The sequence below is a fragment of the Microtus pennsylvanicus genome, chromosome 2 (assembly GCF_037038515.1).
Source record: "Microtus pennsylvanicus isolate mMicPen1 chromosome 2, mMicPen1.hap1, whole genome shotgun sequence".
NCBI classification, from domain to species: domain Eukaryota; kingdom Metazoa; phylum Chordata; class Mammalia; order Rodentia; family Cricetidae; genus Microtus; species Microtus pennsylvanicus.
In genome coordinates this window covers 90,219,161-90,244,611 of record NC_134580.1, presented here as the reverse complement: position 1 = coordinate 90,244,611, position 25,451 = coordinate 90,219,161, and the positions used below count along the sequence as shown (strand labels likewise).

Here is a 25,451-nt window from a genome sequence, read left to right as displayed (position 1 = left end):
TAATTTTAAAGTTTATTTGTTTCAGTATCACATTTTAAATACCTCATGTGTTTACAGTGTTTATTCATATTTTTTAATTGTTGTGCTTGACAAAATGTTGTAGTCTCCCCCGCCCCAACGACTCCTTGAGACATTTGGAAACATAAAACAGTTTTATATGCTCACACCTCTTTAGGATAACCTTAAAAATACCAAGTCTCTCAACATAGAAAATCGTTGTACTCACAGGCCACTAAACTTACTTTAATGTTACCTGATTATTTTTTTATTTTGGACCCTTTATTTTCTCAAGATATAGAGAATACATTAGGGAAGTAGTTATTAGAAATTAAAGGGAGATGTCAGTTATACCAATTATAATAATTATAATTAACTAAGAATTCACCAATTAAAATAGATATGTAAAAATGTTGTTGATATTCAAATACTTAAGTAAGTTCAATTTTGAACACAATAAAATTAACTTTATGTAAACCTGGCCATTTTTACTACTTAAATTGATCATTTACTTATTTGTTCTTGTATTAAAATAGCAAAGTACCTTGTTAGAAATGTCATTGATTTTCTTGGGCTTCTTCAAATCAAAATTCCTATAATTTGTTTAATAATCTGTAAGTAATATTAGGGATTTGGAATCAGAGAGCCCTCATTGTGTGTTACAATTTTATAACTTTATGAAACAGATTGAAACAGGAAATCAATAATCATTATTATTACTCTTATATGTCAAGTATTTAACAAGGAAATCATAAAATATCACCTAGATTGTTGATATTTTAATCTTCAAATCTAAAATTAGTGAGAAAAGTGGAGATATTAAGATTAAGAAAGAAAAGTCAAAAGAAATAAATAAAGAGTGAGAGACAAGGAAAAAAAGAAGAAATGAAACAAATTTAGAAAGGCAGAAAAAGCAGCTTTCATGAATAAATTATTCAAACTATCATATGAAATCTCACCATTTCGAGTTGAAAGGCTGTAAGTATATAACAATAAGTAACATCCATCAGAACTAGTAATACATTATTGTTTAGAAATAAAATCCAAAAATATAACCAAAGTTCAAGGAAAGACAATGCTAAAAACTCGTCCTTGGCATATGATGTCTCAGTTTATTTGATGATCCATTTTTATCCAATTTACAAATTTAAAAGAATTTGCTCAATTGTGTCTCTTTAAAATAATCATACATAGATTGGGGACCTGGGAATTTTGTGTTTATGTTTAAAATATGCCACAGGCTTATCATTCTGGTATTATGGCAGTCAAGTAAAGAGCCTGTGAATATATCTCAGGTATTCCTTGAAGAAAATGATCTCTGAATCCATGCCAAAAACATAGATTTATGGTGGAAAAATGTAAAGAGAATATTTGGAATTGATATTTTTCATAAAATACTCACTTACATACCAATAGAGACTATTTTTCAGACTGGTAGTAGTTTTTCCTATATTCAGCAAAAATACCTAATTAGAAAGAATGTAGAAACTCAAGGAAGATACTTTAACTGATTGGGTACAAGGCTTAATCAATTCTGACCATTAAGTTATTGTTTCTGTTTCAGGAATTCTTAATTAAAGTCTGTCTCTCTGAACATTTTGGAGCCCAGTGTAAAAAATGGAAGAAACAAACCAGTCTGTGGTGTCTGAATTCATTTTTCAGGGATTTTGCACCTCAAGGGAACTGCAGATTTTTTTCCTGCTTCCATTTTCCACCCTCTACCTGATGACTGTGGTAGGCAACCTCTTTGTGGTGATATTAATCATCATTGATCACCATCTCCATTCTCCTATGTACTATTTGTTAGCCAATCTCTCATTTATTGACTTCTGCCTTTCCTCAGTTACTACCCCCAAAATGATCACAGACCTCATACAAGAAAATAAAACCATTTCCTTCGGGGGCTGCATGAGCCAGATCCTCTGCGTGCATTTCTTTGCAGGGGGTGAGATGGTTCTTCTTGTAACAATGGCCTATGACCGCTATGTGGCCATCTGCAGGCCACTCCACTACACCAGCATCATGGACAGACAGAAGTGCATCTGGCTCGTTTTGATATCATGGATCATTGGATTTGTGCATGGCATTAATCAGCTGATTTTGGTCTTGGAACTACCCTTTTGTGGACCTAGAGTGATAGACAGCTTTTTCTGTGATATTTCTTTGGCGATGAAATTAGCCTGCACAAATACTGATACTCTGGGAATCATAATAAATGTTGAGAGTGGTGTTTTAGCAATAACTTGTTTAATTCTCTTGCTGATATCTTACACGTACATTCTACTAACTATTCAGGTTCACTCTAATGATGGTTCATCAAAGGCACTCTCTACCTGTACCTCCCATATTATAGTTGTTGTGCTATTCTATGGTCCTGTCATTTTCATCTATCTATGGCCTGACAGCATCACTTGGGTGGATAAGATTCTCTCTGTGTTTAATACAGTCATCACACCTCTCCTGAATCCGGTCATTTATACGCTGAGAAATAGAGATATTAAGAATGCCATAAAGAAGCTGATAAATCACATGTGAGTTCTGCAATAAGTTCTAAATATCTTATTTTATCAACAAATTCATTGCATACACATTATTTTATATGAATTTTAGTCAAAACTGAATTGGAGAGCATCTTATTTCTAGAATCTAAATGATGTATTTTGTAGATAGTTGTGAAAATAACCACTAGAAAATTATATTCAATATTGTAATACTTATAATTGTATCACATAGAATGAGTAATAGCTCTGTATAAAATATATATAAGAGTTGTGTATGCCACTTTGATTAGATTGTTAGTAAAACAATACACTGTGAATGATTTATCAGTCTTATCATCTTTTAGAATATGGTGTTATATGTCAATCCTAATTCTATGTAACAGAAGGTATTGAAGATATCTGTGAAGACTGCAGCCACTTAGAAATCAAAATGCTAAACAAAGCACATCATAAAATTATTTACCTTATATTGATATAATCTGTCATTTTCAAGTCTTAACTATTATATGGATTCTGAATTTTCCTGTATTGTTTACCATAACTGAAAGAACAATCTGTTAATAATATTTGAATGTACTTTCTTCAGTTCACAATTTTTTGCATCATATAGATTTTATACTATATAATGAAATAACATAATTGCCAAAGGCAGTTGCGTAAACATTATGTGTTCTTTTATGTTTTGTTTTCTCTTGTTTTTTAAGACAGGGTTTCTCTGTAGCTTTGGAGCCTGTGCTGGAAATAGCTCTTCTAGAACATTTTGGCCTCAAACTCAGAGATCTGCCTGCCTGTGCCTCCCCAGTCCCAAGATAAAAGGCATGCACCACCACTGTGTGGATACATTATATATGCTTGATAATATGGTATTCATAACAATTCATATTATATATAATTTGGAGTAATGGGTTATTTTGAATAAACTATATTTATACATGTTTACAATAGTTGAATTCTATCTCATGTCTAAACACATATGAAAGTCTTAACTTCTTAAATTTCATGATAATATTTCATGAGCTAATGGTTAAAATCAACCTGTATATATAACCTAATAAGCTAAAGAGGTTGTCATAATATGAATTATCTAACCATAACAAACAAACACTTGTATCACTTTATTTTTGCTGAGATCATATGACTACAGATAAGCATTGTTCATGTCTGGTCACAGAGGTTGATGTATACATATGTATCTTTTTCAGAAGAAATTATCTCTAGTGTGATTATAGACTTAACCCTCAACAGTTTTGTCACTATATTTTTATCAAATACATTCTTTGACAATGTCTGTAATAAGATGATTACATCTGATATAATCTTTTACCTCTTATATCTCTCCCAATCTTATTACTCTCTTCCCAAGCCACACAAACCACAGGAGTACCTTTGTATATTTACATATTTTGTTTTGTTCTGTGGTTCATTGCAATGAGTCATTGACATGTGCATCCATTGTTTGCAACTCTCCCTGTAAAACTATGAGTGCAGTAGTCGGTAGAACTGAAGAAAACAGCTAGCACTATTCCAGAAACATCAGTAGCTCACAGTTCAACAAAGAGATCATAGGTACACTCTGATCTTTGATTGACCATTTACTATTTTCTTGTATAGTGCCCATGTTAGGCAGCTTTGGGATTATAACTGCATTGGCTGTGCCAAGCCTACAAGATTGCATTTCATAGTTCTTGCATTCTTAATAAACCTTTTCTCATTCTTTCTCAGCATTATTTTTTTCCGTTCTTTTTTTTAAATATAATTTTTTTTATTGATAAAAGAAGAACAAAGAAAAAAAAAACAAATTTCCACCTCCTCCCAGCCTCCCCTTTCCCTCCCCCTCCTCCCACTCCTCTCCCCCTCCTCCCACTCTTCTCCCCCTCCTCCCACCCCTCTCCCCCTCCCCCAACTCCTCTCCCCCTCCCCCTCCAGTCCAAAGAACAGTCAGGGTTCCCCGCTCCGTGGTAAGTCCCAGGTCCTCCCCCCTCCGTCCATATCCAGGAAGGTGAACATCCAAACTGGCCAGGCTCCCACCAAGCCAGCAGATTGCATAGGATCAAAACTGCGTGCCATTGTCCTTCAGCCCTCACTGTTCGTCATGATCAGAGAGTTCAGTTTTATCCCATGCTTTTTTTGGTAATAGTCCAGCTGGCCTTGGTGAGCTCCCAGCAGATCAGCTCCACTGTCTCAGTGGGTGGGCGCACCCCTCGTGGTCCCGACTTCCCTGCTCATGCTCCCCCTCCTTCTGCTCCTCACTGGGACCCTGGGAGCTCAGTCCAGTGCTCCAGTGTGGGTCTCCGTCTCCATCTCCATCCATCGCCAGATGAAAGTTCTAAGATGATATGCAAGATATTCGTCAGTATTGCGCTAGGATGGGGTCATTTCAGGTTCCCCATCCTCGGCTGCCCAAGGAACTAACCGGGGACCTCAGCTTGGGCACCTGGGAGCCCCTCAAGGGTCAATTCTCCTGCCCACCCCAAAGTGGGTCCCTTAACTAAGAATTGTGGTTCCGTGCTCCCCTATCCAACCTTCCCCCATCCCGATCCTCCCATTTCCCCATGTCCCCCCTCCTTCCCTTCTACATTTTCTCTCCCCATCTCCCCTTACCCCCTTCCCACCCCACCCCCAAGATCCCACTTTTCTCCCCGGCAATTTTGTCTACTTCCCTTATCCAAGAGGATAACGATAAGTTTTTCCTTGTGTTCACCTTCTTACTTAGCTTCTTTAGGTTCGCCAATTGTAGATTCTGTGACCCCTATTTATGGCTAGAAACCAATTATGAGTGAGTACATCCCATGTTCTTCTTTTTGGGTCTGGGATACCTCACTCAGGATAGTGTTTTCTATTTCCATCCATTTGCATGCAAAATTCGAGAAGTCATTGTTTTTTACTGCAGCGTAGTACTCTAGTGTGTATATATTCCATACTTTCTTCATCCATTCTTCCATTGAAGGGCATCTAGGTTGTTTCCAGGTTCTGGCTATTACAAATAATACTGCTATGAACATAGTTGAACAAATGCTTTTGACATGTGATAGAGCATCTCTTGGGTAAGTTCCCAAGAGTGGTATTGCTGGGTCCAGGGGTAGGTTGATCCCGAATTTCCTGAGAAACCGAAACACTGACTTCCACAGTGGTTGCACAAGATTGCATTCCCACCAGCAATGGATGAGGGTATCCCTTCCTCCACAGCCTCTCCAGCAAAGGCTATCCTTGGTGTTTTTGACTTTAGCCATTCTGACAGGTGTAAGATGGTATCTCAAAGTTGTTTTGATTTGCATTTCCCTGATTGCTAAGGAAGTTGAGCACGACCTTAAGTATCTTTTGGCCATTTGAAGTTCTTCTGTTGAGAATTCTCTGTTCAGTTCAGTGCCCCATTTTTTAATTGGGTTAATTAGCATTTTAAAGTCTAGTTTCTTGAGTTCTTTATATATTTTGGAGATCAGACCTTTGTCTGTTGCGGGGTTGGTGAAGATCTTCTCCCAGTCAGTAGGTTGCCTTTGTGTCTTAGTGACAGTGTCCTTTGCTTTACAGAAGCTTCTCAGTTTTAGTAGGTCCCATTTATTCAATGTTGCCCTTAATGCCTGTGCTTCTGGGGTTATACCTAAGAAGCGATCACCTGTGCCCATCTGTTGTAGGGTATTTCCCACTTTCTCTTCTATCAGGTTCAGTGTTTTCGGGCTGATAATGAGGTCTTTAATCCATTTGGACTTGAGTTTTGTGCACGGTGATAGATATGGGTCTATTTTCATTCTTCTACAGGTTGACATCCAGTTGTGCCAGCACCATTTGTTGAAGATGCTTTCTTTCTTCCATTGTATACTTTTAGCTCCTTTATCGAAAATGAGGTGTTCATAGGTTTTGGGGTAAAATCCGGGTCTTCTATACGATTCCATTGGTCGACTTCTCTGTTTTTATGCCAGTACCACCCTGTTTTCATTACTGTAGCTCTGTAATAGAGTTTGAAGTCAGGGATGGTAATGCCTCCAGAAGATCCTTTATTGTATAGGATTGTTTTGGCTATCCTGGGTTTTTTGTTTTTCCATATAAAGTTGATTATTGTCCTCTCCAGATCTGTGAAGAATTTTGATGGGATCTTGATGGGGATTGCATTGAATCTATAAATTGCCTTAGGTAGAATTGCCATTTTTACTATGTTGATCCTCCCAATCCAAGAGCAAGGGATGTCCATCCATTTTTTGGTATCCTCATCAATTTCTTTCTTCAATGCCTTAAAGTTCTTGTCAAATAGATCTTTCACTTCCTTGGTTAGATTTACCCCAAGATATTTTATGCTGTTTGTGGCTATCGTGAATGGAGAAGCTTCTCTGATTTCCCTCTCTGCTTCCATATCCTTTGTGTATAAGAGGGCGACTGATTTTTTGGAGTTGATCTTGTATCCTGCCACATTACTAAAGCTGTTTATCAGCTGTAAAAGTTCTTTGGTGGAGTTTTGGGGGTCGCTTATGTACACTATCATATCATCTGCGAATAACGAAAGTTTAACTTCTTCCTTTCCAATTCGAATCCCCTTGATCCCATTATGCTGTCTTATTGCTATTGCTAGAACTTCCAGCACTATATTGAAGAGGTATGGCGAAAGTGGACAGCCTTGTCGTGTTCCTGAGTTAAGCGGGATGGCTTTGAGTTTCTCTCCGTTTAATTTGATGTTAGCTGTCGGCTTGCTGTATATAGCTTTTATTATATTTAGGTATGACCCTTGTATCCCTAATCTCTCCAAGACTTTTAACATAAATGGATGTTGAATTTTGTCGAATGCTTTTTCAGCATCTAATGAAATGATCATATGGTTTTTTTCTTTCAGTTTATTTATATGCTGGATTACATTGATAGATTTTCGTATGTTGAACCAGCCCTGCATCTCAGGAATGAAGCCTACTTGATCATAATGGATAATTTTTCGGATGTGTTCTTGGATTCGGTTTGCCAGTATTTTGTTGAGGATTTTTGCATCGATATTCATGAGTGAGATCGGCCTGTAATTCTCTTTCCTGGTTGAGTCTTTGTGTTGTTTTGGTATCAGAGTAACTGTAGCTTCATAAAAGGAATTTGGTAGTGACCCTTCTGTTTCTATATTGTGAAATACATTAAGGAGTATAGGTATTAGGTCTTCTTGGAAGTTCTGGTAGAATTCCGCATTGAAACCATCTGGTCCTGGGCTTTTTTTGGTAGGGAGGTTTTTGATAACCTCTTCTAATTCTTCGCGACTAACAGGTCTATTTAGATTGTTCACCTGGTCCTGATTTAACTTTGGTAAATGATATTTATCTAAGAAAGTATCCATTTCCTTTACATTTTCCAGTTTTGTGGCATATAGGCTTTTGTAGTAAGATCTAATGATTCTCTGAATTTCCTCTGTGTCTGTGGTTATGTCCCCCTTTTCATTTCTGATCTTATTAATTTGCAAATTCTCTCTCTGCCGTTTGATTAGTTTGGATAGGGGTTTGTCAATCTTGTTGATTTTCTCCAGGAACCAGCTTTTTGTTTCATTGATTCTTTGGATTGTTCTCTGTGTTTCTATTTTATTGATTTCAGCCCTCAGTTTGATTATTTCCAGTCTCCTACTCCTCCTAGGTGAATCTGCTTCTTTTTTTTCTAGAGCTTTCAGGTGGGCTGTTAAGTCTCCAATGTGAGCTTTCTCTGTTTTTTTTAAGTGGGCACTTAGTGCTATGAACTTTCCTCTTAGGACTGCTTTCATAGTGTCCCATAAGTTTGAGTATGTTGTTTCTTTATTTTCATTGAATTCCAGGAAGACTTTAATTTCTTTCTTTATTTCTTCCTTAATCCAGGTATGGTTCAGTAGTTGGCTGTTCAGTTTCCATGACTTTGTGGGCTTTCCGGGGGTAGCCTTGTTGTTGAATTCTAACTTTAATTCATGGTGATCTGATAAGACACAGGTGGTTAGTGATACTTTTTTGTAACTGTGGATGTTTGCTTTGTTACCGACTATGTGGTCGATTTTCGAGAAGGTTCCATGAGCTGCAGAGAAGAAGGTGTATTCTTTCCTATTTGGGTGGAATGTTCTATAGATGTCTGTTAAGTCCATTTGTTTCATTACCTCCATTAATTGTCTTATTTCTCTGTTAGGTTTCTGTCTGATTGACCTGTCCATTGGTGAGAGAGGAGTGTTGAAGTCTCCTAGTATTAGTGTGTGCGGTTTGATGGCTGCCTTGAATTTTAGCAATGTTTCTTTTATGTACGTGGGTGCTTTTATATTAGGAGCATAGATGTTCAGGATTGAGACTTCATCCTGATGAACTGTTCCTGTTATGAATATAAAATGCCCCTCTCCATCTCTTCTGATTGATTTAAGTTTGAAGTCAACTTTGTTAGAGATTAGTATGGCCACACCTGCTTGTTTCTTAGGTCCATTTGCTTGATAGGCCTTTTCCCAACCCTTTACTCTGAGTAGGTGCCTCTCTTTGTGGTTGAGGTGTGTTTCTTGTAAACAGCAGAATGTTGGATCCTGTTTTCTTATCCAATCTCTTAGCCTGTGCCTTTTTATAGGTGAGTTGAGACCATTGACATTAAGTGATATTAATGACCAGTGGTTGTTAACTCCGGTCATTTTTTTTTAGTCGTAGAGTTTGTGTGTATCCCTTCTTTGGTTTGTGTTGATGAAGGGTCTCTAGATGTCTGAGTTATTGTGGTCATTATTGGATTCCTTGGTTAGTGATTTTCCTTCTATTACTTTCTGTAAGGCTGGATTTGTGGCTGCATATTGTTTGAATTTGTTTTTATCCTGGAAAATTTTATTTTCTCCATTTATAGTGAACGAAAGCTTGGCTGGGTATAGTAATCTGGGCTTGCATCCATGGTCTCTCAGTTTCTGCAGTACATCTATCCAGGACCTTCTGGCTTTCATGGTTTCCATGGAAAAGTCAGGTGTAAGTCTGATAGGTTTACCTTTGTAAGTAATTTGGCCTTTTTCCTTTGCCGCTCTTAATATTTTTTCCTTATTCTGAATGCTTTGTGTTTTGATAATTATATGGCGAGGGGATGTTTTTTTTTTGATCCAGCCTATTCGGTGTTCTGTATGCTTCTTGCACCTTCATAGGTATATCTTTCTTTAGGTTGGGAAAGTTTTCTTCTATAATTTTATTAAATATATTTTCTGGACCATTGAGCTGCACTTCTTCTCCTTCTTCTATTCCTATTATTCTTAGGTTTGGTCTTTTTATTATGTCCCATATTTCCTGAATGTTTTGTGATGAGAGTTTGTTGGACTTGCTGTTTTCTTTGATCATAGTGTTTATTTTCTCTATGGTATCTTCAGAATCTGAGAGTCTTTCTTCTATCTCTTGTATTCTGCTGGTTATGCTTGTTTCTGTAGTCTCTATTCGTTTACCTAGATTTTCCATGTCCAGCCGGCCCTCTGTTTGTGTTTTCTTCTTTGCCTCTATTTCAGTTTTCAAGTCTTGAACTGTTTCCATTATCTGTTTGATTGTTTTTCCTTGGTTTTCTAGTGTATCATTCACTGATTTATTCAATTCTTCAAACTTTCTGTTATATTTCTCATCCATTTCTATAAGGGCGTTTTTTACATGCTGTTTAAGGGCGTCAATCACTTTCATGAAGTCAATCTTTTCTCCTTCTTGATTAAGGTGTTCATGTCCTTCCATTGTGAGGTCGCTGTTTTCTGGTGGCTTCATGTTGCTTTTTAGTTTGTTGGGCGAATTCTTGCCTTGGCGTCTGCCCATCTCTTCTTCCAAATACTCCCTTATGGGTCTTCTTTTACCAGATCAGGTCTCCTTGCCTACCCAACGCGGCCTCCCCAATGTTGGCTCTCCTGGCACCAAGGGATCAGGTCTCCGTGCCCAACCCTGGCTCGTCCCAACGCTGGTTCTCCCCAATGCTGGTTCTCCCCAACGCTGGTTCTCCTGGGGCCGAGAGATCAGGCCTCCGTGCTGGTTGGGCAGCTCCCAAACAAAGCGCCTACTCTCCTTGGTGCAGGCAGGCCATAGAAACAAAGGCAGTGGAGTCTGCCCGGGCGCCCCGAGGACTGGGACCCAGCTCCCAATGCCACGCGCCAAAAGAGGGCTGGGGGGGGGCCCAAGTGGGGAGGGCTCTGGACGGAAGCTGGGTGGGCCAGGAAGAAAGAGGCAGTAACCAGGGAATAGAGGTCCTGCAGAGAGCCCAAGAAAGACAGGAGGCCAAGGGACCCCCGAGATCCCCGTCCCTGGCTGGCGCCGCGGGCCAGAAACTCACCCCAACGTGGTTCTCCTGGGGCCGAGAGATCAGGCCTCCGTGCTGGTTGGGCAGCTCGCAAACAAAGCGCCTACCCTCCTTGGTGCAGGCAGGCCACAGAAACAAAGGCAGTGGAGCCCGCCCGGGCGCCCCGAGGACTGGGACCCAGCTCCCAATGCCTCGCGCCAAAAGAGGGCGGGGGGCCCAAGTGGGGAGGGCTCTGGACGGAAGCTGGGTGGGCCAGGAAGAAAGAGGCAGTAACCAGGGAATAGAGGTCCTGCAGAGAGCCCAAGAACAACAGGAGGCCAAGGGACCCCCGAGATCCCCTTCCCTGGCTGGCGCCGCGGGCCAGAAACTCACCCCAACGTGGTTCTCCTGGGGCCGAGAGATCAGGCCTCTGTGCTGGTTGGGCAGCTCGCAAACAAAGCGCCTACCCTCCTTGGTGCAGGCAGGCCACAGAAACAAAGGCAGTGGAGCCCGCCCGGGCGCCCCGAGGACTGGGACCCAGTTCCCAATGCCTTGCGCCAAAAGAGGGCGGGGGGCCCAAGTGGGGAGGGCTCTGGACGGAAGCCCAACGCTGGTTCTCCTGGGGCCGAGAGATCAGGCCTCCGTGCTGGTTGGGCAGCTCGCAAACAAAGCGCCTACTCTCCCCAAAGCTGGTTCTCCTGGGGCCGACAGATCAGGCCTCCGTGCTGGTTGGGCAGCTAGCAAACAAAGCGCCTACTCTCCTTGGTGCAGGCAGGCCACAGAAACAAAGGCAGTGGAGCCCGCCCGGGCGCCCCGAGGACTCAGCATTATTTTATAAGCAAGTTTTAATATACAGACAGCTTGCCCACACATGCTCATGGTTATACTTCAACAACAGAATACCTTAAGGACTCTTTTGTAAACTAAATTTTTGAACTATAAAATGACTTCTTATTGCTTGTGTAGTTAATAAGGATATAAATTTTATTTAAATTTTAACAATTATCTTAGTGACATTACTTATATTTAAGGTGTTTCATAAAGAAGAAACTACCAGTCAGATAGTTCAACAGGTAAAGGAGATTCCTGACAAGCCACAGGACCTTAATTAAAATCCCCCAAGCTCACATGGTAGAGTACAATGCCTATAAGTTTTGATCTAACATCCACAAGTATTTCCACATAGGCACACATGGAGTAAATTTACACACACACACACACACACACACACACACACACACACACACACACACACACACTATATGTATGACATTATTCCATATGCCATCACTTATTTTCTTGTTTGTATGCCCACTGGTGGGCTTCTTCTTCTGACTTACTCTTTCTTTCATTTATACAAAAATAATTTAGATAGTTCATTTTCCTGAATCAGTGTCATTTCACTTAATTTGACCTATATTTTTGATGATAGCCATTATGAATGGGCAATAATATTAACTCAAAATCTCACTGATTTCGTTCATTTGTTTTTCATTTGTTTGTTGTTTTTTGTTGTGAAGTTTTGTGAGTTTTTTTGGTTCTTTGGGGTTTTGTCTTATTTTGTTTTAATTTTTTATTTATTTGTTTTGTTTGTTTATTTTGGAGCTAAAAGTTAAAACATATGCTAGGTCTTAAGTATGCTAGGGAGTCTCCCTAACACTGATCTATATATTCCTGTTATTTTCGTATATTGATAAGTTAAAGTAAAATCTTTCTAAGTGGATCAAGTTATCTTTGACTGAATTTTTCCCAACCTAACCTCCCTAGGAGTTGAAATTGCAAGCCTGTTTCTTCAGGCTAAGTAATTTTGATATGTATTTACTGCATCCCTAAACATTTGACCTAACATTTCTGAAAATTCTGCTGCCATTCATTTAAGAAGTAGAAAAACATGATCCTAACAGTATTAATTAAGTACAAGTTAATTCAAACTGTCAAAGGAGTCTTTAGTAAAGAAGTGATGTCAGATATCTCCTAACACCTGATTTCAAAATATACAACAGAAGATTGGTTACAATCAGCATGTGACAGACACAAAATAATAATGTTCTGAAATTTGTAGCTTAGAAATAAGCTTACAAAGCTAAGATATATCATTTTTGCAACATTTCAAAATATATTGTGGAGGATATGGTAATCCCTAGTAAATTCAGAGGAACAAATCTCACTGTACCTGTAGCCTTCACACAATAAAATTCAAAATGGATCAAAGTTTTACAACAAGCACATTTACACATTAAACTAAGTAGTTACTTATTAAGTAGTTATTTATCTTAATACCTGAGACTTTATTTATTTGTTTTGTTTGTTTGTTTGTTTTGGAGCTAAAAGTTAAAACATATGCTAGGTCTCAAGTATGCTAGGGAGTCTCCCTAACACTGATCTATATACTCCTGTTATTTTCGTATATTGAAAACTTAAAGTAAACCAGACAAGTAGATTGAAATGTGATGCAAAAGTCATTGCTTGTTCAATGTACATTCAATAATAAAATTTTAGATGCCCCAAATAGGTGGTAAACAGCAAATAAATTGGCCTCAGACAATGTCATCCCCTCAAACTTTGTAAGAATTATTTAGAATCTATATAGAACACTAACTATAGATTAGTTTTTAATCTTACGGATGCCTATATTATGAAACATGAAACAAAATTTAAATGATTGTAGAAATATTTATTACATTAAGAAAATAATTTTGTGAATAAAATTATGCTTTGTGGTACCTGTTGGAGGCAAGAAAGAACTAAAATAATATTTTTATAAAAAAGAATATATAAAGCTCATGACAAAGTATAGGAACATGATTTCTTTTTCTTTGAAAAATAAATTAAGTTCACCTAACCAAAGTATATTATTCCAAATATTAACTTTTCTAAATTAGTGATATAAGAAAAACTATTCCTGTTGGCTTTACTCAAATACTTAGAAATATTATTTATTCACCTCACATCTACCTTCCTTCTTTTTCTCTTGTTCCTTTTGTTTATGTGTTTGCTTGCTGGTTTGTTTGTTTTGTTTTTGTTTCTTAAAAACAAAATTTTTCTGTGTAACCATGGTTGTCCTGGAACTGGCTCTGTAGACCAGGCTGGCCTCAAACTCACTGAGTTGCACCTGTCTCTGCCTATTCAGTGTTGGGATTAAAGTTTTGGGGCCACTACCATATAACTTCATTTTTGATATTAAAATATAATCACATCATCCTTTTTTCATCTTTCTGCTCCTTCCTCCAAACTCTCCCATATTCCTCTATACTTTCCTTCAAATACATGGCCTCTTTTAAAATTAATTGTTATTGCATATATATATATATATATATATATATATATATATATATATATATATATATATATATATATAATCACTTTATACAATGTGACTTGAATGTGTGATTCTTCCAGGGCCAACCATCTCTTCCAACCTTAGCTCTCCTTAGTTGTCTATAGTTCTTTATGTAGGATTGAGGCATCATAGGCTTTTCCCTGTACTTTGGAATGTCCTTTGGTATCATCCTCACGTGACTCATATTTGAGCAGTCATTTGGTGAAACTTTGTGGGTGTCAGAGGAACAGGGAGTTGGTTGTGAGAATGTATATTTTAATAATATCAGATGCCTCATCTTTCCTTGTGTCTCGTATTGTTACAAAAAAACCCAACTTAAACAATGGATAAAATATCTGTAGTTCTTCAATTCTGTATCATTCAATTTTTTTCTATTACATGTTTAAGTTTATCTTAAAATGATACGTTTATTGCCATAATTTCACAAAATGAAGAAACTTTTCTACTTTTTGTTCACATTTTCTGTAGGTTCCTTGTCGTGAACTTTTACTCCTTATGTAAACCAAATGTATATGTGACAACATATTTTGAAAAACTATAGAATTGTTTTCTATACATTACCAATTTTTATGTTGACACCCAGTTTTGCCAACATCATTTTTTGAAAATGCTTTCTTTTTCTACTTTATAGTTTTAGCTTCTTGGTAAAAAATCAGGTGTTTATATGTGTGTGGAATGAAATCAGGATTTTTCATTCAATTCTATTGGTCCACCTGTCTGTTTTTGTGCTTATACAAGGCTGTTTTCAGTATTATAGCTCTGTAGTAGCTATAGTGATGCCTCAAGAACATTCTTATTATACAGGATTGTTTTGGCACTTCTGAGTCTTTTGTTTTTCAATTTGAATTTGAGTATTATCCTTTTTTAGGTCTGGAATTTTTATAGGTATTGCATTGAATCTATAGAATGCTTTTGGTAAAATTACTATTTTTATTATGTTAATCATACTTATCCAAGAGCGTGGGATATCTTTTCATTTTTTTTATGTCTTCTTCAATTTCTTTCTTCAAGGCTTAAAGTTCTTGTCATGAAGGTCCTTCAATGTTTGATTAGAGGTACCCCAAGATAGTATATGTTATTTGTGACTACTGTAAAAGGTGATTTTTTTTCATGATTTTTTCTCAGCTCATTCATCATTTGTATATAGTAGAGATATTGATTGTTTTGAGTTAATCTTGTATCCCACTGCTTTACTAAAGGTATTTATCAATTGTAGTGTTCCCCTGCTAGAATTTTTGGGGTTAATTATGTGCTGTGGGAATTCCTTCAGCCAATAGCCTTGGAGATAGTGACCTACTTTTGCCATGGCCATATGTATTATATATAAAGATGTAAGAACATGTGCAGCCCCTTGGCTGGGGATGTGGTTTCTGTTTCCTATTCAGGCAGAAGATGGCTGAACTGTGAGTCTATCCCTAAATAAAGAAACCTTTATTATACTCCATTCTGGGCTAATGTGGGACTATTTTATTATAATCTACAATAGACAGGCTCCTAATCACATAGAGTAGAGTAGAGCACAAATCTCAGACCATCTCAAAATGTTTGTAGATTTCTACTATTTCTGCCCTACATCTTGAAAACCCTCCACAGCAGAGTTACATATTTAGCACGCAGCTGCAAATATTTTGGCTGATGCAGTGACTTGGAAATTTCCCACGGACTGCCCACCAATGCAGTTCTCCCTACCTATTACTCTGGGAGCACAGGCTTTCTACTTTGTGTTCAATGTTCATGACCCAACCCCAAAATGGCTTCCTCAATTAAGATATCTCCTTCCCTGCTCCCATATTTGTCTTTCCTCTATCTCAACCATCCACTCACCCAAACTCTCCCGAAACCCCCACATCTCCCCTCTTCCTATCCCTCTCCCCTTACATCTACCCTCCCTTCCATGCCCCCAATTTTTACAAGGGGATCTTGTCCATTTCCAACTTCCAGGTGGATCTATATATGCTTTTCTTTGGGTTTACCTTATTACTTAGCTTCTCTAGGATCATGAACTATAGGCCCAATGTCCTTTGTTTATGGCTAGAATTCGCTAATGAGTGAGTACAACCATATTAATATTTTGGGGTCTGAGTTATTTCACTCAGGATAGTGCTTGCTAATTCCATCCATTTTCATGCAAAATTCAAGATGTCATTGTTTTATAAAACAGAGTAGTACTCTAATGTGTAGATGTGCCACACTTTCTTTATCCATTCTTCCATTGAGGGGCATCTAGGTTGTTTCCAGAACTAGAACCCTGGCACATGTGTGGCTTTTGATGTCACCATGAGCCACAGATTTCAACACAGGCCTCAACTGTGGTAGGACCATAAACCCAGACAAGATTCCTGGTAGCAACTGGTCCTAAATGTCACTATGACCCAGGTGACATCACAGGCCACTCAGAGCATCATAGTATCATGGTCGGTGTCACCTTTGAACATGAATATGTTCCCAGGTAGCAATCCAGGCACCTGGCATCTGCAAGCCCTTTATGGTATCAGCAGTCAAGGAGACCAGCACAAACCCTGAGTGTGGCAGGGCCATAGAACCAAATATGGCCCTCTGCAGTGGCATTTCATTTGTATAATTAGAGCTTTCCCGAGGATAAGAAAAGTAAAACAGAAACAATGGTCAGTCTTACAGACCAATCAGCAATATCACACACCTTTAATTCCAGTACCCACACTAGCTTGCCATAGAAACCAGGTGTTAGTGGTATATGCCGTTAATCCCAGAACTAGAGAAAATCATAAAATGAGAAGACACAGCTCTCAGTCACAGACTCAAGCTAAGGTCTCCTGGAGGCAGGATCACCATTTTCAGAATAAGTTTGAGGTAAATGCCAGTGGCTTGCTGCTTGCTTTTCTTATCTTCAGATTAAACCCCAATATCTGTCTCTGAGTATTTATTAATTGTGCTTCATCCCTCAGCAACATCCTTGTTCTGGACATCATCATGGCATCTTGTGGCAGGGCATGCTCCTCAGATCTTCATGGTCCCAGTTACAGAATGATCCTTAGATCACCACATGGCCTCAGGTGATAGCCCAGACCCTGGGTATTTGCACAGCCTTCCATGGTATCAAGAGCCATGGATATCAACTCAGACACTGGCTGCAACAGGTCCACAGACTCATATATGACAACACAGAACAACATCATAGCCCCAAATAGTGACACAGGCAATCCATATTGGCATGACCATGTGGGCAGTGTGGAATTCAGACACCAGCATAGATTCAGGTGTCTGCCCAGACCCCAGTAATCAGAATGGCCTTCAGTAGTTACTGAAGACACAGATATCAAGAAAGACTCTGGCTACTCAAGGGCCATGAACCCACACATGGCCTGTGGCAATAGCTTGAACCAGATGCCATCATGTCCCCTAGTGGAAGCACAGAACACTCACATCAACATGCCTCTAGTGGTGAAATGGCCCTCAAACAACCAAGTGGCAGCCAAAATTCTGGGCATCCCCATGGTTTAAGGCAATATAGGTCATGGACATCAACACAGACTTCAGATGAAGTCAGATCACAAATCCAGACATGGCCTCAGGCAGCAAGCCAAGACCAGATGCCACCTTGATACTGCCAAGCATACCACTGATGTAGGTGCATCTTCTTTCTATGTGTTGCTTTCATTGGTTAATTAATAAAGAAACTGCTTGGCCTGATAGGTCAGAACATAGGTAGGTGGAGTAGACAGAACAAAATGCTGGGAAGAAGGGAAGTGAGTCAGACGTCATAGCTCTCCTCTCCAAGATGGACGCAGGTTAGAATCTTCCCAGTAAGCCACACCTTGTGGTGTTACACACATTAATAGAAATGGGTTAATCAAGATGTGAGAGTTAGCCAGTAAGAGGCTAGAGCTAATGAGCCAGCAGTGTTTAAAAGAATATAGTTTCCATGCTATTATTTTGGGTGAAAACTAGCCAGGCGGCTGGATGCTGGGAACACAACCCGCTGCTCCTTCTGTGGACCACAAAGTGTCAAAAGCCATGGAAGGACACTGCAGATGAGAACTAGCATTCAGGTTAAAACCCACCAAGAGAATGATGCTCTGAAGGAGGAGAAATCCATCCAGGCAGGGCCTTCAGGACCACCAATTTTAAACACTGTTGCTTCTGTCTGGAATTTTATATTTGCTAAAGCAACCATGGTGTCTCCCCAATACCAGCACTTTAACGTATAATGTTATGATTGCATCTCATTCTTATGAGAACATATATCCATGATTGTCAGGAAAATTACTTCTCATTAATATGAATGATTTGGATGTATATATAAAAATACTAGGATATGCTTCATAACTAGATCTATTATCCAATAATAACTGTAAGGTACTTAAAAGCTTTGTTCCTTTTACTCAGACTTATATCAGAAAACAACAATTTCTCCTCAGTTTAAGACAAACTACACACAATTAACTTGGTTTTACCTTAGAACAAGTTCAAACCAGACTAAAGGTTTTTGTATATAGATTTTAAGTTAAAAACTTCATAGTTGGGCAAGAAACTCCACCTTGGGCCAGGTCAGGGTTTGGGCAACAAATTCCACAGGCATGGGACTGAACCAGCTACTTAGGACTGAGTGGGTCTGAGAAAGCAAGCTCCACAGGAGCAGAAGCCAGTAGCCAATCCAGTCCTGGGACACTGGGGGATCAGGATTGAGCCATGAAGCTTACAGAATATCAAAGAGACTGGATCCAAAAAAAAGGTCCTCTCACTACATTATAATCTAAACACTAAACATACAGAGTAAAGAAAGAATATTAAGAGCTGCAAAGAATAAAGGCCAAGTAACATATAAGGGTAGACCTATTAGAATTATACCTGGTTTCTCATTGGAGACAATGAAAGCCAGAAGGTCATGATGAAGCATTATGCAGACATTAAAAGACCACAGATGCCAGCCCAGAGTACTATACTCAGCAAAACTTTCAATCACTGTAGAAATACAAAACAAGATATTCCATGACAAAATTATATGTCAACAATACCTACCGAGCCAAAAACCCAGTCCTACACAAAATACTAGAAGGAAAACTCCAAGACAAGTATGTTGGGTACACCAACAAAAGCATAGACAATTGATAGTCTCATAGCAGCAAATCCCAAAGAAGGTAAAAATGCACAAATTAACATCACCAACACTGAAAACTAAATTAACAGGTGATAGCAATCCCTGGTCATTAATATCCTTTAATGTAAATGGACTCCACTTACCTATAAAAAGGCACAGGCTAACAGAGTGGAAATGAAAACAGAATCCATCCTTCTTCTGCATACAAGAAACACATCTAAACCTCAAAGACAGACATTGTTACAGAGTAAAGGGTTGGTAAAAAAATTTCAATCAAATGGATCTAAGAAACAAATGGGTATAGCTATCCTATTATCTAACAAAATAGAATTGAAGCTAAAATCAATCAAAAGAGACAAAGAAGGTCATTTCATATTAGTCACAGGAAAAATCCAACAAGAGGAAATCTTGATACTGAACATCTATGCCCTAAATACAAAGGCACTCTTTTATGTAAAAGAAACACTTCTAAAGCTTAAATCATATATTAAACCCCACACACTAATTGTGGGAGACTTCAACACTCCCCTCTTACCACTGTACAGGTTAGTCAGATAAAAAAAATGAACAGAGAAATAAGAGAACAACAGATGTTAGGACTCAAGTGAACTTATAGATATCTATAGAATATTCTATCCAAACAGAAAAGAATATACCTTCTTCTCAGCACCTTATAGGATCTTCTCAAAAATTTACCACATACTCTGTAAGAAAACAAACATCAACAAATACAAAAAAAATGGAATAACCTAACGTACCTTATTAGATCACCATGGTTTAAAACTAGAAGTCAACAGCAATACTAATTCCAGAAAACCCACAAACACATGGAAGTTAAATAATTCTCACCTGAATCATCAAAATGTAAAGGAAGAAATAAAGGGGGAAATTAAAGACTCCTCAAATTCAATGAAAATAACCTCAAAACATGCATAAATTTATGGGACACATTGAAAGCAGTGTTAAGAGGAAAGTTCATAGTATTAAATGCCTACATAAAGAAGTTGGAAGAATCTTACACTAGTGAATTAACAGAACATTTGGAAACTTTAGAACAAAAAGATGCAAGCTCATCTGAGAGAATTAGATGGCAGGAAATAATCAAATTGAGAGCTGAAAACAACAAAATAGAAACAAAGAAAACAATTCAAAGAATCAATGAGACAGAGTTGGTTCTTCTGGAAAATCAACAAAATGGACAAACCTTTATCCAAACTAACCAAAAGGCAGAGAAAGAATATCCAAATTAACAAAATCAGAAATGAAAAGGGGGACATAACAATAGACATGGAGGAAATACAGAGAATCATCAGATTATATTTCAAAAACCTGCACTCCACAAAATTGGAAAACTTAAAAGAAATGGACAACTTTCTGTATAAATATCACTTACCAAAAATAAATTAAGACCACATAAACAAATTAAACAGACCTGTAACTACTGAAAAAAATAGAAACAATCATCAAAAGCCTCCCTAACCAAAAAAAAAAAATCCCAGAACTAGATGGCTTCAGCTCAGAATTATACAAGACTTGCAAAGAACTAATACCAACACTCCTCAAATTATTCCACACAAAAGAAACAGAAGGAATATTGCCAAACTCTTTTTTATGAGTCTACAATTACCCTGATATCCAAACCACAGAAAGACATTACTAAGAAGAAATATTACTGATCAATATCTTTCGTGAACATTGATACAAAAATACTCAATAAAATACTGGCAAATTGAATCCAAGAACACATCAGAATCATCATCCACCATGATCAAGTCGGCTTCATCTCAGAGATGCAGGGATGTTTCAACATATGAAAATCTGTCAACAGAATCTACCATATAAACTATCTGAAAAATAAAAAGCATATGACCATCTTATTAGATGTCAAAAAAGCTTTTGACAAAATACAACATCCCTTCATGATAAAAGTCTTGGAGAGACCAGGGATACAAGGATCATACATAAACATCATAAAGACAATTTACAGCAAGCCAATAACCAACATCAAACTAACTGGAGAATAACTCCCAGAGAGTCCACTGAAATCAGGAATAAGACAAGGTTGTCCACTCTCTACATATCTATTTAATATAGTTCTTGAGGTCCTAGCTAGAGCAAAAGACACCAAAAGGAGATCAGGGGGATTCAAATCAAAAATGAAGTCAAACTTCACTGTTTATTGATATGACAGTTTACACAAGCAATTCCAAAAATTCTACCATGGAACTTCTACGATTCATAAATAAACACTTTCAGTAATGTAGCAGGATACAACATTAACTCATAAAATCAGTAGCCCTCCTGTAGACAGATGATAAAATGGCTGGGGAAAAAAATCAGAGAAACAACACTCTTCATAATTGCCAAAATAGCATAAAATATCTCATAGTAACTCTTACCTAACAATGGAAAACTTGTATGACAAAAACTTTAAATCTTTGAAGAGAGAAAATGAAGAATACACCAGAAAGTGGAAAGATCTCCCATGCTCTTGGGTAGGCAGAAATAACATAGTAAAAATGGCAGTTTTACCCAAAGCAATCTACAGATTGAATGCAATGCCAATCAAAATCCTAGCAAAATTCTGCATAGACCTTAAAAGAACAGTACTCAACTTCATATGGAAAAGCAAAAAAAAAAAAAAAAAAAAAAAAACCAGAATAGCTGAAATAGTACTGTATAATTAAAAAATTCTGGGGGCATCAAAAATCCCTGACTTCAAACTCTACTACAGAGCTACAGTACTAAAAACAATCTGGTATTGGCATAAGAATAGACAGGAAGACCAATGAAACTGAATAGAAGACCTGGATATTTATCCACACTCCTTGGAACACCTGATTTTGACAAAGAAGCAAAAAGTATCAAATAGAAAAGGAAAGCATATTTAATAAATGGTGCTGTCATAACTGGATACTAACATGTAGAAGAATAAAAATAGATACATATATATCACCATGGACAAACTAAGGTCCAAATGGATCAAAAACCTCAACATAAAGAAAGCCACACTGAACCTTACAGAAGAGAAAGTGGGAAGTACACTTGATACATTACTACAGGATACTCCTTCCTAAATATAACCCCAGCAGCACAGCCACCGAGAGAAACAATTAATAAATGGATCCTCCTGAAACTGAAAAGCAAAGGACATGACCAACAAGACAAAATGGCAGCATACACAATGGGAAAAAATCATCACTTACCCCACATCAAACAGAGATCTGATCTCAAAAATATAAAAAGAACTCAAGAAATTGGTCATCAAAAGAAGAAACAATGCAATAAAAAATGGACTACAGATCTCAACAAAGAACTCTCAACAGAAGAATCTAAAATTGCCAAAAGACATTTAAGGAAGTGTCCAACATCCTTATTGATCAGAGAAATGCAAATCAAAACAATTCTGAGATTACATCTTACACCTATAAGAATGGCCAAGATAAAAAACAAAACAACAACAAAAAAAAAAACTGATGACATCTTATGCTGAAGTGGTTGTGGGGGAAAGAGAACACTCCTGCATTGCTGGTGGGAATGCAAGCTGGTACAACCCCTTTGGATGTCAGCTGGTGATTTTTCAGAAAATTAGGAAACAACCTTCCTCAAGGCCTGGTAATCTTTCTCAAGACCCAGTAATATAACTTTTGGATATATATCCAAAGGATATAATGCCACAAAGATATGTTCATAGCAGCAGTGTTTGTCATAGCTACAACCTGGAAACAACCTAAATGATCCTCAACTAAACAATGGATGAGGAAAATGTGGTGCATTTACACAATGGAGTTAGGTTTTTTTCTACACAGCAGAAAAAACATAACAGCATCTTGAATTATGCAGAAAATTGCATGGAACTAGAAAACATTATTTTGAGTGAGATAACCCAGACACAGAAAAACAATTATCACATGCACTCACTCATATGTGGTTTTTAAATATAAAGCAATGAAAACCAGCCTACAAACCACAATCCCAGAGAACTTAGACAACAATGAGGATACTAAGAGAGACTTACATAGATCTAATCTACATGGGAAGTAGAAACTGTCAAGATCTCCTGAGTAAATTGGAAGCATGGGGACCTTGGTGGAGGACTGTAGGTGGGACGGGAGAGGCAGGGAGAAGAGCAGAGAAAATGTATAGCTCAAAAAAATTCAATTAAAAAGAACCTGATAGAAGAGAAAGTGGGAAATACCCTACAACAGATGGGCACAGGTGATCGCTTCTTAGGTATAACCCCAGAAGCCCAGACATTAAGGGCAACATTGAATAAATGGGACCTACTAAAACTGAGAAGCTTCTGTAAAGTAAAGGACACTGTCACTAAGACACAAAGGCAACCTACTGACTGGGAGAAGATCTTCACCAACCCCGCAACAGACAAAGGTCTGATCTCCAAAATATATAGAGAACTCAAGAAACTAGACTTTAAAATGCTAATTAACCCAATTAAAAAATGGGGCACTGATCTGAACAGAGAATTCTCAACAGAAGAAGTTCAAATCGCCAAAAGACACTTAAGGTCGTGCTCAATTTCCTTAGCAATCAGGGAAATGCAAATCAAAACAACTTTGAGATACCATCTTACACCTGTCAGAATGGCTAAAGTCAAAAACAACAAGGATAACCTTTGCTGGAGAGGCTGTGGAGGAAGGGGTACCCTCATCCATTGCTGGTGGGAATGCAATCTTGTGCAACCACTGTGGAAGTCAGTGTTTCGGTTTCTCAGGAAATTCGGGATCAACCTACCCCTGGACCCAGCAATACCACTCTTGGGAATTTACCCAAGAGATGCTCTATCACATGTCAAAAGCATTTGTTCAACTATGTTCATAGTAGTATTATTTGTAATAGCCAGAACCTGGAAACAACCTAGATGCCCTTCAATGGAAGAATGGATGAAGAAAGTATGGAATATATACACACTAGAGTACTACGCTGCGGTAAAAAACAACGACTTCTCGAATTTTGCATGCAAATGGATGGAAATAGAAAACACTATCCTGAGTGAGGTATCCCAGACCCAAAAAGATGAACATGGGATGTACTCACTTATAATTGGTTTCTAGCCATAAATAGGGGTCACGGAGTCTACAATAGGCGAATCTAAAGAAGCTAAGTAAGAAGGTGAACCCAAGGAAAAACATATAGTTATCCTCTTGGATAAGGGAAGTAGACAAAATTGTCGGGGAAAAAAGTGGGATCTTGGGGGTGGTGTGGGATGGGGGTAAGGAGAGATGGGGAGAGAAAAGGTAGAAGGGAAGGAGGGGGGACTTGGGGAAACAGGAGGATCGGGATAAAGGAAGGTTGGATAGGGGAGCACGGAACCACAATTCTTAGTTAAGGGACCCACTTTAGGGTGGGCAGGAGACTTGACCCTAGAGGGGCTGCCAGGTGCCCAAGCTGAGGTCCCCAGTTAGTTCCTTGGGCAGCTGAGGATAGGGAACCTGAAATGACCCTATCCTAGAGCAATACTGACGAATATCTTGCATATCATCCTAGAACTTTCATCTGGCGATGGATGGAGATAGAGACAGAGACCCACACTGGAGCACTGGACTGAGCTCCCAAGGTCCCAATGAGGAGCAGAAGGAGGGAGAACATGAGCAAAGAAGTCGGGACCACGAGGGATGCACCCACCCACAGAGACAGTGGAGCTGATCTACTGGGAGCTCACCAAGGCCAGCTGGACTGTGACTGAAAAAGCATGGGATAAAACCGGACTCTCTGAACATGGCGAACAATGAGAGCTGATGAGACGCCAAGGACAATGGCACGGGGTTTTGATCCTACGCAATGTGCTGGCTTTGTGGGAGCCTAGCCAGTTTGGATGTTCACCTTCCTAGATATGGACGGAGGGGGGAGGACCTAGGACTTACCACAGGGCAGGGAACCTTGACTGCTCTTTGGACTGGAGAGGGAGGGGGAAAGGAGTGGGGGGAGGGGGAGAAGGTAGGGAGGAGAGGAAGAAGAGTGGGAGGAGGTGGAGGGAAATGGGAGGCTGGGAGGAGGTGGAAATTTTTTTGTTTGTTTGTTTCTTTTCTTTATTCTCCTTTTATCAATAAAAAAAGAAAAAAATTAAAAAAAAATCTTTACAGTTATGTACAAGGTCAGAGTTGTAGATGTCTAACCAAGGTTATTAACACAAAGAAGCCTAAGAAAACAATGCCAATTTTTCCCTTGCCAAGTCTCTGAGCTTGTCTCACTAGGCACAGTGTTCTGAGCTTCTAGTAACAGTGCAACACCAGAAACTTTGAAATTTTTCATTGTCATATAAAATGGTTCAGTTCTGCCCATATCACTTACCGAAAGAATGTGCTATGACCAAGGAGATGTGACCCTGGTAATTTTTTTATTGCCTTAA

At 38.5% G+C, this 25,451-nt stretch overlaps 1 protein-coding gene across 1 annotated transcript; it reads left to right on the top strand.

Annotated features, from left to right (window-relative positions):
- The first annotated feature begins 1,614 nt into the window (after nucleotides 1-1,614).
- On the top strand, nucleotides 1,615-2,532 carry LOC142845005 (olfactory receptor 4K3-like). Its single transcript, XM_075963771.1, has one exon. It carries the CDS (start codon nucleotides 1,615-1,617, stop codon nucleotides 2,530-2,532), a length of 918 nt encoding a protein of 305 aa, XP_075819886.1.
- The last annotated feature ends 22,919 nt before the right edge of the window (nucleotides 2,533-25,451 follow it).